The sequence below is a fragment of the Pongo pygmaeus genome, chromosome 8, assembly GCF_028885625.2.
Source record: "Pongo pygmaeus isolate AG05252 chromosome 8, NHGRI_mPonPyg2-v2.0_pri, whole genome shotgun sequence".
Taxonomy (NCBI): domain Eukaryota; kingdom Metazoa; phylum Chordata; class Mammalia; order Primates; family Hominidae; genus Pongo; species Pongo pygmaeus.
Window position 1 is genome coordinate 88342505 of NC_072381.2, and position 15411 is coordinate 88357915.

General features: G+C 32.3%; 1 protein-coding gene across 4 annotated transcripts in view; it reads left to right on the forward strand.

Moving 5' to 3' along the window:
- PCDH15 (protocadherin related 15) overlaps positions 1-15411 on the forward strand; it is a 1016126-nt gene that overhangs the window by 410360 nt on the left and 590355 nt on the right. For all 4 annotated transcript variants that reach the window (XM_063669967.1, XM_063669968.1, XM_054435813.2 and 1 more), the window contains exon 4: positions 10687-10847. In XM_063669967.1, coding sequence (XP_063526037.1) covers positions 10687-10847 — 161 coding nt within the window. The remainder of the gene's footprint in view (positions 1-10686; positions 10848-15411) is intronic.

Here is a 15411-nt window from a genome sequence, read left to right on the forward strand (position 1 = left end):
TAATTTAGTTAGTTTATTTATTTGATTTTTAAAAAAGGGCAAGTACTTGTGCTATTGAAAAGGAATATGACTTAGAAAGTTTACTTCATTTGCAGTTAGAGAGTACATTAGATTAAATTCGTTTGGCTGGATTATCCTCTCAAATGATAAGCCTATCAGAAAACTTTGAACATTTGAGTACTCTTTAGTTAATTACATTTTTGATGCTTTAATTATCAAACTTAAGCTTATTTATTTTTCTACAATAGGCACTGCCATAGAGAAAAATGACAGAATTTAGTCTTAATACTTGCCCACTTTTACATGAAAAAATCAAACTGTGCTTGAGCACGTATGGTTATTAAATATTAAATATGTCCTCCAATTAATTGTTTCCAGAAGCAAATTACCTATAGAAACAAAACATTTTTCTGTAACATAGTTCTAATTCACATTTATTATAGTCATAACATCCTTCTGTTTTATTATTTTCAATAACTTATTAAATAATTTTTCCTTATTGTTTACAGAATTGTTAATCTGAATGATTTTATAGGTTTAACTATAGATTTAACTGTAGGGTTATGACAATTCAGAATTCTCCTAGAGGTACTAAAAAACCACATTTTCTATTGTACAAATTTTCTATTGTACAAATTTATCTATGGAATAAAAGGTTTTAAATATATTAAAAATTAAATCTGAAATCAGAGGAGAAATGGGGGAGGATTATGATGTGACCTTTCTCTCTGCCTAGAATATACACTTGGATTTGGATCAACCAGAAACTCAATAAAATAAATGAAGTTGTTGAAATATGTTCATTGATTCACTACTACCAGTTAATTCCACACCCATTTCTTAAACATATTCTTTGTCTTATATAATTCTGTATGTTGTCCTACAGTCAATTAGGTGCTTTTGTTTATTTTTTGAATATGTGGGTTCTCTTTGCATGGAATATTGCTTGGGTTTTAACTAATATTAAATATGTATAAATGACACAGATAAAATCAAAATCATATTTGACCACAAATATAACGTAAATATTTTCATTCCTGCTATAACCATAGGAAGACTGAAAAATGAAGGGAAAAAACTTTAATTTGTTCTGTGATTAAAGTTCTATTAACTCATAAGCTTAACAAACTTACTTCCCCTATCCAAAGTACTATATATGTAATCTTTGATAATTAAACTACTGTGATGTTGATATATTTAATACAAACTCTGCAAACATCTAGAAGGGTAGGCAAGCATACCCAAGAGGATTTTTTTCTTAAGGCACTTAATCAATTCTTTCAATCTAATCAATCACACTTACAAATTTACTGAATCGAATCATTTAAAACTTTGAAGTAGTGTTTAAAAGCTTAGTCAAAATGTTTATATTTTAAATCACATATCTAACAACAACAACTTTCTACAGTTGCATTTTCACTGAAAAAAGGAATTTCACAAGTTGAAATGAAGTTTTAGTTAAAATAAAAAAGGGGGATCTTCAGCTTGGTAGAGTTTAATTTTTTGGTTAGGGAATTGAAGAAAAACCCAAAATATGAGGTTTCTAATTGATTCTAATGGAGACACAGGTTAAGAGATTGAGCTTTTTCATCAAGTAGGGCTTTTTTGGCTTTTATCTTTTCAAATCAATCTTTCACATACATTTTAAAACCATATTTTTGGCTGGATGCGGTAGCTCATGCCTGTAATCCCAGCACTTTGGGAGGCCGAGGCAGATGGATCACTTGAGATCAGGAGTTCAAGACCAGCCTGGCCAACATGGCGGAACCCCCATCTCCACTAAAAAAAAAAAAAAAAAAAAAAAAAATTAACTGGTTGTGGTGGCAGGCGCCTGTAATCCCAGCTACTAGGGAGGCTGAGTCACGAGAATCACTTGAACCCAGGAAACAGAGGTTGCAGTGAGTCCAGATTGCGCCACTGCACTCCAGCCTGGGCAACAGATCAAGACTCTCTCAAAAAAATAAAATAAAATAAAATAACCGATGTTTGTTTCTTTGATTTCAACCTCTGAGACATATTTTTCTAATGAACAGAACTGCCTGATTAGATTCTATACTCTTTTTCTTTTTTTTTGGTTGAGGAGAGTGGGGTATGAAGATTGTTTTTTACACACTTTAATCATTATGTTGAAACACACACACACAGACACACACACACACGGCATGGTCTGCTTGTACTTTTAATTTTAACTGCAGCAATTTGATGGTCTGAAAATAATAAAATATTGCGATATTCTGAGGGTATGAACCTTTCCCATTTACAGCAGTCTGAGAATTAAATATGGTAATTCCCTGAAATTCTTTATATTTTATCTCTTAGTCCAGTTAATACAGTCAGCGAATGCTAATAAGTACTAATAAGCATTTTTGATCTTAGTAATATGACTTTTGTTGCTTATTATCTTGTTCATTTTTGCTTTTGCCAGCAAGAAATGGCCTTTTATTTCATGAAAAATTATCAACGGTTACTGTGAATAAACTGTTGCCTTCTTTTTGTTTTATATTTTACATACGCATACATAGTCTCTTTTTTTTCTTGCTGGTATTTATGTACTGTGCTTCTTTTATTTCAGTTGTAAAGAAAGTACATTTTACATTTAAAATCATTTTGTTGATAATGTTCCCAATTTAATGAAAAATAATATATAACTCCTTTATATGCTCAAATCTATATAAATTCCTAGTAGCTGTAGGATGAAAAATGTTATTCGTTGGGTAATTGCGTGCCTCCACTTACATTCATTTTTATTTTTTTCTCATAGAACTCTATATTGCTGATTGTAAAAATCTTGGGAACTTGCTTAAGCTCACAGTTAGTAAGTAGTGTGTGGCCAAGATTCTGAACATAGATCTTTTGACATTAAACGCTGTATAAATTACCTGTTATTGTATAACAATATCATTAAAATTAGGTAATTTAAAACAACACACATTTATTATTTGATAGTTTCTTTGAATCAGGAGTCCAGACACAGCATAGCCAGGTACTCTGCTTAAGGTTTCACAAGAGTATAATCAAGGAATTGTCAGGGCTACCATTTGATCTGAAACATGATTAGGGAAGCATTTGCTTCCAAGCTCAATCAGATTGTTATGTATTCCTTATGGATTCAGAACACAACACAGTTTGTGTTCTCATGTTATACAGACACTTAGACACATGTATACAACATAGAATCTCATGTTATGTAACCACAGAATCATATACATGGGAAATAGAAACATAGACTTTTCTTTGGGGTAGAAGCACGTCACAGGTTTTTTGGACCATCCTTAATGCCCACTATCCTCTTTTATGGGTGGCAAGCTCTAATGTCACAGATGGCATCTATATCTGTCTCTGTATCTATGACCTAGGGAAATTGATTCTAGGGTCATATACTCTTCTCCCATATTTTAGAGTCATTTCCATTGTAATCTTTTGAACTTTTGTGAAAAATTTTATAGGGCATGAAATTCAAAATAGTGAATTTATATGTATTCAGAATTTTTGAATAACTTTCCCAAGAACTGAAAACAAAACTAAAAAGATGTTTATGTTTTTATATTTAAAAAATGTATATATCCAAGAGAAAAGCAAAATATAGGGAACTAGGGAAAGGAGAACTAAACTGTCAATTAGTAGAACCAGGTTTTTGTTTTGAATCTGCTTTTATTAGCTAGGTTGTCTTGGTCAGGCGATTTTTAACTCTTGGGATTGGAAAATGTGCAGATAACAGAGGATTGACTTTATGTTCCACCTACACATACATAAAAAGGGATGCTAAGTTTCCTCCTAGCTCTAAAATTTTGTGACTGAATTTTTACTTGTATAAGTGACTTTTGAACAAAATAAACATAAATTCTACACCAAAATGTACAATGTATGTGCATTTACTTAGTACTTTATTCACAACATAATAGAATAATAGATATTTAGTAAGTGCCTCAATATTAAGGTATTTCTTTCAGTTTCTAAAGAAAAAGCTAAAGATAGAAGAACAAAACTCCAATTCTGAAGGGTGTTTTTTTTTTGTTTTTTGTTTTTGTTTTTTTGAGACAGAGTCTCGCTCTGTCGCCCAGGCTGGAGTGCAGTGGCGCAATCTCGGCTCCCTGCAACCTCCGCCTCCTGGGTTCGTGCCATTCTCCTGCCTCAGCCTCCCAAGTAGCTGGGACTACAGGCGCCTGCCACCACGCCTGGCTAATTTTTTGTACTTTTAGTAGAGACCGGGTTTCACCGTGTTAGCCAGGATGGTCTCAATCCAATTCTGAAGTTTTATGCTTGGATTTCTATACCTGTCCTAATACATCATCTATTATATTATATATCCTGAAGGAATATAATAAGTAAATAAAATATAATGTTAGCTGAGAGATACAAGTGAAGTACATTTTAGTAAAGTCTTTCACTTTGCAATTTTTTTTCTTTTGAAGTAAATAAAATTTAAATTTTAAGGATCAACATAGTTTTGCAGAGCAACATGTTTTTAATACTTGTAAGTTTTAATTTAATTGTTGATGACTTGGCATTATTTCTCACCTTTAGCTAGAATCGATGTAATTAATATATTCCCAGCTTTTGACTCCAGCCCAACCAAAATTTGTACTGTCATGATAAAGTTGCTGGACACATACATTATATATGTCTTGCCATGTTAAGAGTTTTCCAAGTAGTTATCTAGATACAATATGTACATACACATAGTTGAAATTTAGTTTGTATAATTGTAAATGAAGAAAAAGTGTGAAAAGTCAAAGAAGAGAGACACTAATTCCAGGAAGGTGCTGGAAATTTTGGATTAAAAAAGAGGATTTGAAATGAAAAAGTGATATTTTAGCCTGATAATCTTGGAATATAGATTTTACTCAATACTAACAGAATAATGGCTGTAGTCACTGCTTAACCTCAGTGGGAAACTACATAGTAGCTAAATTTTCACTTTTTATCTTTTAATTTTTTAATTAATAATGTACTTTGGGAAGCTTTAATTTTTTTGTTTGTTTTGTTTGCAAGGATTAACATGCAAGAGAAAGCAATATATGCTTCTGGTTATATGATATAACTAAACATTCTTCTGGTTGGCTCAAACTAGGGAAAGATTGCAGGGAAAATATTAGCAATCCATATTGTTTCCACAACTTTGGATAATTAATTGTTTTAGAGCACCAAGTAGTGGGTTCTATGCACAGAGTGATTTTTCCTTATTTTAATGTTTGGAATGAACTAAAGCAGTCAATTACTCTCTCAGCTTCACTGAGTTAGGTTAATTAGAAAGGCAGCACACTCCCCACCAACCTGCCACAGCCACCTCCCAGCTATTTTAGAGAGTAATTCAATTGTATTATAACTTTTCTGTTTAAAGAAGCAAGTAACTTTTCCAGGAAAACATTGAATATCAAAATATGATTTATATGACTTTCCATCTCTTTCTCTCTCTCTCTCTCTCTATATATATATACACACACACATACATAAACACACACACACACACACACAAACACACACACATATATATATATATGCAACCCATCCAGGCTTGCTATCTATCTATAGTTTCTATAATATACATATAGAGTTGTTTCTTGGTATCCATGGGGAATTGGTTCCAGTATTCCCCTTTCCTCCCACGGATAACCAAATCCAGGGACGTTCAAGTCCCCTATATAAAATGGTATGGTATTTTCATATAACCTGTTCACCTTATTCCATATACAGTCATGTGTAGCATAACTACATTTTGGTCAATGACAAACCCCATTATATGATGGAAGTCCCATGAGATTGTAATTCTATATTTTTATTGTATGTTTTCTGTGTTTAAATATGTTTAGATACACAAATACCATTCTGTTACAATTGCCTACAATATTCAGTACAGTAACATGCTTTACAGGTTTGTAGCCTAAAAGCAATACACTACACCATATAGAGTACGTGTGTAGTAGGATATACATCTAGGTTTATGTAAGTACACTCCATGATGTTTGTACCATGACAAAATTGCCTAAAGACACGTTTCTTAGGATATATTCATATCATTAAGCAACCTTTATGATTATACTTTAAATCATCTCTAGATTACTTATAATACCTAATACAATGTAAATGCTATGAAAGTAGTTGTTATACTGTATTGTTTAGAAATAATGAGAAAAAGTCTGTACATGTTTAGTAAAGATACAACTATCGATTATTTTCCTAAATATATTTGATCCCTTATTGATTACATCCATGAATTAGAATCTCATGGATATGGAAAGCCAAATGTATATGTGTGTGCGTGTGTGTGTGTGGGTTACGTGTGTGTATTTCCTAATAAAACTAAGCACTATACTGAGGATGAGCAAAAAGTATTCTATACAAAGATCACTACTAGTATGAATTTATTGAATAAGACCTTTTCCTGCCTTTAAAACTAACTGTTTCTATGAGAAAATTCAAGACTGAGGTTAGAAAGTGGGAAGAGTGGTGGTCAGTCTCTGGTGATAGCAGGCCTCGATGGTTTGCCTATCAGCTGAAATGTAGCATAGAAAGAACTGTCCATTAGAGGCATGGGGACTTCTTTACAGTTGTTTCTCAAAGAGACATTCACCCTTACCTTCTGACTTCCAATATTGACTACTGTGGATTTAAGTCTTTTGAATTCATATAAATTCTTTCAGACTGCTTACTACACTAATGTGTTGACCAAACATAACCCTAGCTTTGTGAAATGAAGAATAGACTTGGTTTGTAAGTCTTCTGTGACATAAAGTAAGTTATTTTTAGCAAAAAATGATTTCCTTCCAAAATGGTGTTATTAACATCAACAACAATAACCATAATTTTCATTTTAGAAATTCTTACTTCTGGAGGGAACTATAAATTTACCAATTTATACACAATTGGTAAATAGAAGAATAAAGTTGGTATAATGAGGAAGGTTTATTAATTTATAAGTTATTTTCTAGTTATTTAAGTTTATTCATACATTTGTTATTTACGCTTTGATATGGTCTGGATAAGCTTTTTTTCACAATTAAAAACAAAGAGCTAGCTATGTAAAAAGATCTTAAGAAAAAATGGAAAATCTATTGAAGAACATTTATTCTGTACAAAGAGAGTCCATATTAGCAGTTACATGAACTCCTGTAATTTAATGTGTTAATCTCTCTTGAGAATCAGGAAGTACATAAAAAAGAAGCTGCAAAGTTATTTATCTGAATTAATAGGCTAATAAAGAGGCTAAATGAAAGAGGAAGTTTTCCATTTTTATAAAAAAAGTCCCTAGAGGTAAATGGCCCTCAATACCTACTTCTTGAAGGACGAAGCACAGATCCCAGTATTTAAGGCTGTAAAAGATTGACCAGCCAAGAAATGTGTTGAAAATATCAAGAAATATTTAACTGTGCTAATATTTTTAACATGGTTGTGATTGTTTTGATTTTTATTATTGTTCTCAATACAAGAGAACAAGTCTTTTTCAGGAACATACATATAGTATTATAGTAGAAATGCCTTTTCTATTATAGTACTGATTTTATAGAGGAGAAAAATCGAGGGTAAATGAGGTTATCCACTTTCACATAGTTGGTAAGTGGTGGATTATGGATTGGATTCTAAGCCTATCCATTCCAGGGCCAGCTCTCTTAACTTCTATTATATGAGTATCAAACTAAATTTAATTCCATTTTCTGTACTGCCACCATTTTTATTATGATGAAAGGAAAAGTTCATGTAAGGTGAACCCCATCTTGGGTATTACCTATTCTGCAAGACAGGCCTACTCAGGATTACACCTGTTGATCCCTTTATTGTAATTAAATATGTCTCTTTACCACTATTAAACATTGCTTGTTCTAGCTGATATTAATAGAGCCATCCAGTTTTCTTATTTAGTGTTGTGCCGTGCCTCACATCTTTTATTTTTAACTTATCTGTAATATTTAAAATGAAGTCAAGGAAGGGAATACATTTAAACATCAAATGAAACATGTTAAGCAAAAGGTTTATTGGGAAAAAGGGAAGCTTGCAAAGTAACGAAGGAGGAAAGAGAGCACATTATCCCAATATACCCAGAGTATTCTGGTGTTTAGCTGCTTGCCAATATTGTCTAGAACACTAGCTTTTCAGATCTTTAAAACTTAGGATGTGTGGAAAGATACAGTCACCACTGCTGGGATAGGGAGAGACAGGAGTTTCTGGCTTAATGCTAACTATAGCTTGGGTGTCACATATTCTTCTAAGGAGAGGGGTATGGGCACAGTTGTTCAGGCAATTCAGAGTGAACACTTAGGTTAATTTTTAAAAAAATATGTATATTGCTCCTTGTATCATGTCTGCCTAAGCTTTGCTCTCTTCTCTCTCTCCCCTAAACTTTTGGCTTAAAGCCGGATGGTATATGAAAATTTGAGAGGCTTTTTTTTTTCTTTTTGGCAATACAAATGGACAATTCTAAAGGGGAAAGCAGGCAAGCAAACAAAACTCTTTCTTTTTCAACACACCAGCAGTAGAAAGATTTTTTGTTGAGTTTCAATCATTGAACTCAGGAGTGAGCTCAGAGCAAGAAAACTATAGATCTGTCCCATGAAAATTAGAATCATTAAATAAAATATAAATCCAGATACAGTGTTTTTGTTTCACTGCTTTAATATTAGTTACTATTAAAACTTTATCTGGTTATAAACTATTTGCTTTGTAAAGAGAGTTCAATGGCTCCTTCCCTTAGTGTATCTGCTTGGAGCTTGGAGCATATATATATATATAAGGAGCATATATATATATGGAGCATATATATATATATGGAGCATATATATATATGGAGCATATATATATATATATGGAGCATATATATATATGGAGCATATATATATATATATGGAGCATATATATATATGGAGCATATATATATATATGGAGCATATATATAGAGAGCATATATATATATGGAGCATATATATATATATGGAGCATATATATATATGGAGCATATATATATATATATATGGAGCATATATATATATATACACATACATACACACAATCAGAAGATTTGCAGTTGCTACTCTTAAACACTGCAAGGTACTAATGTTAATGTTAGTTGACCTGCCTATTGTACATAAGTTTTCTTGATGAGAAAATAAATTACCTTTCAATTTCTCAATTATATATTGAAATATAGATCAAGTGTCTTTTCATGGTGAGTTGTGTGAAGTATTTGTAAATTAGTATGTACTGGGGCCTTGAATATATATACATTCTTGAATATATTTATAGGCAATAAAATGCCATCAATATCTGATCTATACTTTGGAGTGTATTGTATGTAGGTTGTGTATTTGCCATTTCAGTCAAAAATAAAAATACTCATTCCACTCAATATTCATGTAATTATATCCTAGTATGTGAAAAAGTGCAAAAAAATTGTGCCATTTACAAAAGTATGTGTATGTGAGACAACATTTGTGTTTAAACATTATTCTGGCTTGTTACAAAAGATTCATGGTTCTTTCCAGCATTTCTTAGACAGATAAAGACTGGTAGTAATAGTATGATAAAGAAATATTATAGATAATTATAGTTCTTATTAAATTACTGAGAAAATATTTTAAAGAGCCTTCCACTTTTCTTGTAATTATGCAATGGTATAACATTTAGGCCAATTTCATGCCTTAAGAAAATGCAACAGATACATTTTTCATTATATTTTTCAAGTCAGATTCATATTTATGGATTCTCTATATATTCTTGAGTGCTGTCCTAAGACAATGGGTTCTCTCGATAGTTGCCATTTATTCTAGTGTTTTTTGGAGGCTACATTTTGCTTGCATAGCCACATCTCTTCTATATCTGTAAGTTTAATAAAATGGATCAGTTGAAAATGATTGTTGTAAGCCATGGTACATTATTATTTGGCAAAGAGATCATTGCTGCGTGAGGGAAAAATGGTATTTGAGTTGCATCAGTGCTGTTTGCATTCGACATGTAAAATGCATGGGATCTTTAACAGAGTAGAAAGGGTTAGAGACATAATATTTTCAAGTTTTATTCAAAAACTGTCTACAATTCAGCTTGCTGAAAAAAAAATAAGAAGAAAGCAAGCACTGAAATGTTACACTGGCATAGTGCGTTGTTCTAGTGGAGTAACCCAGACATGTCTTACAGAAGAATGACTTCTATTCCATTTCTGAACACTAGTTTTGTCTTTCATGTCAAGATTTATGTTTTATGTATTTGCTCTAAGATAAAAAGAAGCAGTTCTCACCATGGGAGACTCAGCTACTTTTTAAAAATCTCTACTTTCCTCTTCCTTTCTCAGTTTCAAAATATCTTTTTTTCACATCAGAGGTCTTACAGAATTAATTGAGACATCAGACTCTGCTATTACAGGCATTTCCTTTTGTTCAGGATAAAATTCAGTGATAACTCCTGTGAGAAGTGATAGATGGGGGGAAACAGATTTATGTTGTTAGAGGGAAACACAAAATGGATGATGGAACTCACCGTGTCTGAATCTCTGCCTTCCACCAAAAATATTATTTATAAATAATATAATGCAGATATTTTGGCCTTTTGGTAAAGAATATTTTCTGTCTTATGCTGGATATACAGTTGAGTATTTTCAGCTTTAAAACTGATTGTGAGCCAGCCACGGTTTAAGAGCATGATCTTTGCTAAAGAATTCATATGAGTAGAATATATTTTCAAGTAACTTTCTTCGGTTTGCAGGTACAATTCTGGTGGACAACATGCTGATCAAAGGGACTGCTGGAGGACCAGACCCCACCATAGAACTTTCGTTAAAGGATAATGTGGATTACTGGGTGTTGATGGATCCTGTTAAGCAAATGCTTTTCCTGAACAGCACCGGGAGAGTTCTGGATAGAGATGTTAGTGATTTTTTTTCTTTGACCCTGTAATATAAGTTTATTATAATTTAAATGTCTATGTGTGTGTTTAATGATATTGAATTATTTATATAATTTGAGTTTATTTCCTGAGTATATCAACAACAGTTTCTTTAACTCATTTAAAGAAGAATGAGAAAGGAAGGGAACATCTGTGTCCTAGAGAACCATTATACTTCCCCTTTAATATCCTGGAAGCTTGTCAATTTCTGAACAAGAAGAAAATATAGTGCTTAGAAAAAAGAGGTGGTACCCTTGGCAAAGTAGGACAAGCATGGCTATAATTCATTTCTGTCCAACTATGGCAACATATAAGTGTGTCACTCAGCTACTGGCTTGAAGATGTAGGTTGGTGGGTGCACTCACAGGAGCCTGTTTTTACAACTAGTAAGCATTGGTTGAAGGGCAAAACTGTGGAAATGTCTTACATAGCTGCAAAAAAGAAAAAAAAAGTGAGCAAAAGTTTCATGGTAATATGCCAGTCAAGTAGTTCTTGGATAGCATAACTTTTTATTTATTTTTTTAATTATCATTATACTTTAGGTTTTATGGTACATGTGCGCAATGTGCAGGTTAGTTACATATGTATACATGTGCCATGCTGGTGCGCTGCACCCACTAACTCGTCATCTAGCATTAGGTATATCTCCCAGTGCTATCCCTCCCCCTTCCCCCCACCCCACAACAGTCCCCAGAGTGTGATGTTCCCCTTCCTGTGTCCATGTGTTCTCATTGTTCAGTTCCCACCTATGAGTGAGAATATGCGGTGTTTGGTTTTTTGTTCTTGCGATAGTTTACTGAGAATGATGATTTCCAATTTCATCCATGTTCCTACAAAGGACATGAACTCATCATTTTTTATGGCTGCATAGTATTCCATGGTGTGTATGTGCCACATTTTCTTAATCCAGTCTATCCTGAAGACTTGGAACTTTTTTTTTTATTAAGAATATCTATATTGGGCTTGGCACAGCAGTAGCTCATACCTGTAATCCCAGCACTTTGGGAGGCCCAGTGGGGAGAATTGCTTGAGCCCAGGAGTTTGAGTCCAGCCTGGCAAATAGAGCAAGACTCTGTCTTGACAAAAAATTTAAAAAACTAGGCAGGCATGATAACACGTGCCTGTAGTCCCACTAATCTGCAGACTGTGGTGAGAGGATCGCTTGAGCTTGGGGTTGGGGAGTGGAGGCTACAGTGAACTATGATCACACCAATGCACTCCAGCCTGGGCAGCAGAGTGAGACACTACCTCAAAAGAATGTTACTAAATTACCAAAGTAGTTGGATGTTTCATTTCTGGAAAAATTTTTAAAAAAACAATTTAATAGGTATAAGTAGCTCTCCAAAGTAAGTTTGTACTCACTTATTTGCATCTCAGTCTTTCTTGAGTGCAGAGGGGCAGAGGGTAGTGGATTATAACCAGTTATTGTACTGGACCCTGGGAAAACTCAGAGAGTAACTCTAAACATGCTTACCCCCAAGTTCCCAGCTTATGAAATCCAAATGTCAGATACTCAGCTTAGTGAACCTGAATCATTTCACGTCATTGCTCAGGGTTTATGATCCACTTTACAATAGGTTATGGAGTGGTTGATACTTTATACTATTTCATGTCTAAAATTTGGAGTCTTTAATAAATCTCAATTTGCCTTTTATTTTACTACAGTTTACTATGTGCTTTATTACTTATGAATTCTTTGAATTCTTGTGAATTATGTTTTCCTGCTGCCACAGTGCTTTTAGGGGTTCATTCATCAGAGCATAAGGGCTTTTATTCTGAATACCCTTAACCTAGTGCCCATCTGTTTTATGTGACATATAGACCATTACTGCTAGACAAATAGTGAGGTAAATCCAGGCTTTTAGTCCAAATCTAATCACCACTGGAAATTACAGTCTCATTTAATTGTAAAATAATATATGCTTATGGTAAACATAGAAAATAAGAAGCATATATATGAAGATAATTTTATCGGTTAGGGAAAATAACATTTAGTGTTTATTCTGCCACATTTTATTTCAAGCATTTATGTGTGTTGGTATGTATATTTATAATACTTATTAATTTAATTGGATTATGCTGTTCATTTTGCTGTCAGCCTACTTTTTACATGAAATTTTTAATACATGTAAAATTATAATGCAAACAAATGTATATTTATATAATTATTTTTATTAGCTGCATAATTGGTTATTGCATGAATAAATAAGAGATTTTTTTAAAATGAATCTCCTATTTTAGATGTCATTTGTTTGCAGTTTTTAATAATTACAAAAATGCTGCAGTGAAAATTTTTGTACATACATCTTTCTACAATTGTTTAGTTGTTTTATAGAGATAAATTCATTTACCATCATTATATTACTGGGATAGGTAGTTTTATGCATTTTACTAAATGGTCCTCTTGATATATTGTACCTATATGCTTCCATACCAATATTGCTAAGTAATTGTAATGTCTGAAATAAAATAATAATATTATGTATATATTTGAAATAATCTTAGTTTACTTGGAGAGGTGTTGTATGTTTTTACTTTATTGTTTTAACATTATTTACATTAATATAGAATAAGATATTTTTTCTTCTGTATGCTTCTCTATGATCCTAGTTAACAATACTTTCTACAAAGATATAGTAGAGAACTCATTTGAAAAAAAATGTGAGTGCACACTTTTTATATAGATTGTATTTGTAAATATGCTCTCCAGTATTAATGAAATATGTATTAATACTATGATATACATATATGTAAATCGATACATTTATTTACATTGTTTTAAATTTTACTTAATATTAAAATGTTTTTCCCAAAAGCTAAATATAGATAAAATATACATTATTATTAAATAACTATATTATTATGATAAATACCAAAATATTTGTAGTTTCTTTTAAAATATAGGGCATTTACCTGAAATGTAACTCTTCTGATTGTTGCCCAAAGTTTTTTGGTTGTTCTTTTATGAATATAATGAATCAAAATAAAAAATATTGGCTGGGTGTGATGGCTCATGCCTGTAATCCCAGCAATTTGGGAGGCCAAGGCCAGTGGATCACTTGAGGTCAGGAGTTCAAGACCAGCCTGGCCAACATGGTGAAAACCCATCTGTACTAAAAATCCAAAAATTAGCCAGGCATTGTGGCAGGTACCCTGTAATCCCAGCTACTGTAGAGGCTGAGGCAGAAGAATCACTTGATCCCAGGAGGTGGAGGTTGCAGTGAACCAAGATCACACCACTGCACTCCAACCTGTGTGACAGAGTGTGACTGCATCTCAAAAAGAAAAAAAATTATATATTCCATTTCAAAAATATATTTTTTATTTATATATTATATATATTCCATTTCAAAGAGAGAGATATATATATATGCTCTGAATATCAAAATAGAACCAACAATTTCAGTTTGACCCTACTAACAATGGCAAAAGCGCTGTATTATAATCACTAGCCTATAATTAACTTTAACCCTTCTTAGTGGTAAATTGCTCTTGAAATTATTTTTATAGAAAATTTTCCACTGAATCTTTGTTATGAAATTATGCTTTTCTAAGAATATTCTGATTTTAATCAATGTTATTTGGCTTATAAGGAAGACACAAAAATGCCTTCAAATGATTTCAAGTTGATGGGAGAGAGTATTAAGAATACCAATAGCATAGATATAAAAAATAATTTACTTTCTTGGAAATTGTATGTTTACCAGAGAGAGAGGAAAACTACTTGGTCTTGGACCATATGGTCTCTAGTTTCTACCTTTCTCTGTGTATATTCTCTATTTTTCTCTCTGCAGAGCAGATTCCTTTATACACTTATAATTTTACTCCATTTCCTTGTTTTTCATTTGACTTCAAGTGTTTTCTATGTTGATGCCATGCCAGTTCTTCATAAACTTTTGATGCAGTGGCCATTAAAGAAGGCTTATAGTCACTGTGTTTTGTTTTGTTTTGTTTTAAAATTTCTGAGAGAAATAACAATTAAATACTCACTGGCTTGAATCTATAGCCAGGGAGCAAGGAGTAGGGCCACATGGTAGATTCATATCCAATTATACCATCTTTTTAGCAACAGTTAGAGAAAAATTTATTTTCCAGAGAAAGTGATGCAAATCATGCTTTCTACATTTTCTCACTGAGGCAATAAACTGTCTCTTAATGGGGACGTTTGAATAATTATGGCTGTAATAGAATTAAAAGCAAACAATATAGACAGAAACATTTTTAACATCGTGTTAAAAATAAGCTGATAAACATGATCTTCATGAAAATTTCCGAGGATGAATATAAAGAATAAAAATACCCAGCACTCAAATATTTGTATTTAATTAGAAAGCATTTACAAGAGATTGTATGACTATGAACTGTTTTATAATTTTAAACTTGGTTCATAAGATTTTCCCTTATGATCATCATTTATTTTTATTTCTTTTATTTTTTTGTTCACTAAAGTTACATAAATTTTCAACACCCAAAAATAAAAAAAGAAAGGAAAAGTTACAAAATTAAATGTCACAAAAGAGAAACAACCAAAATATGATATTTGGG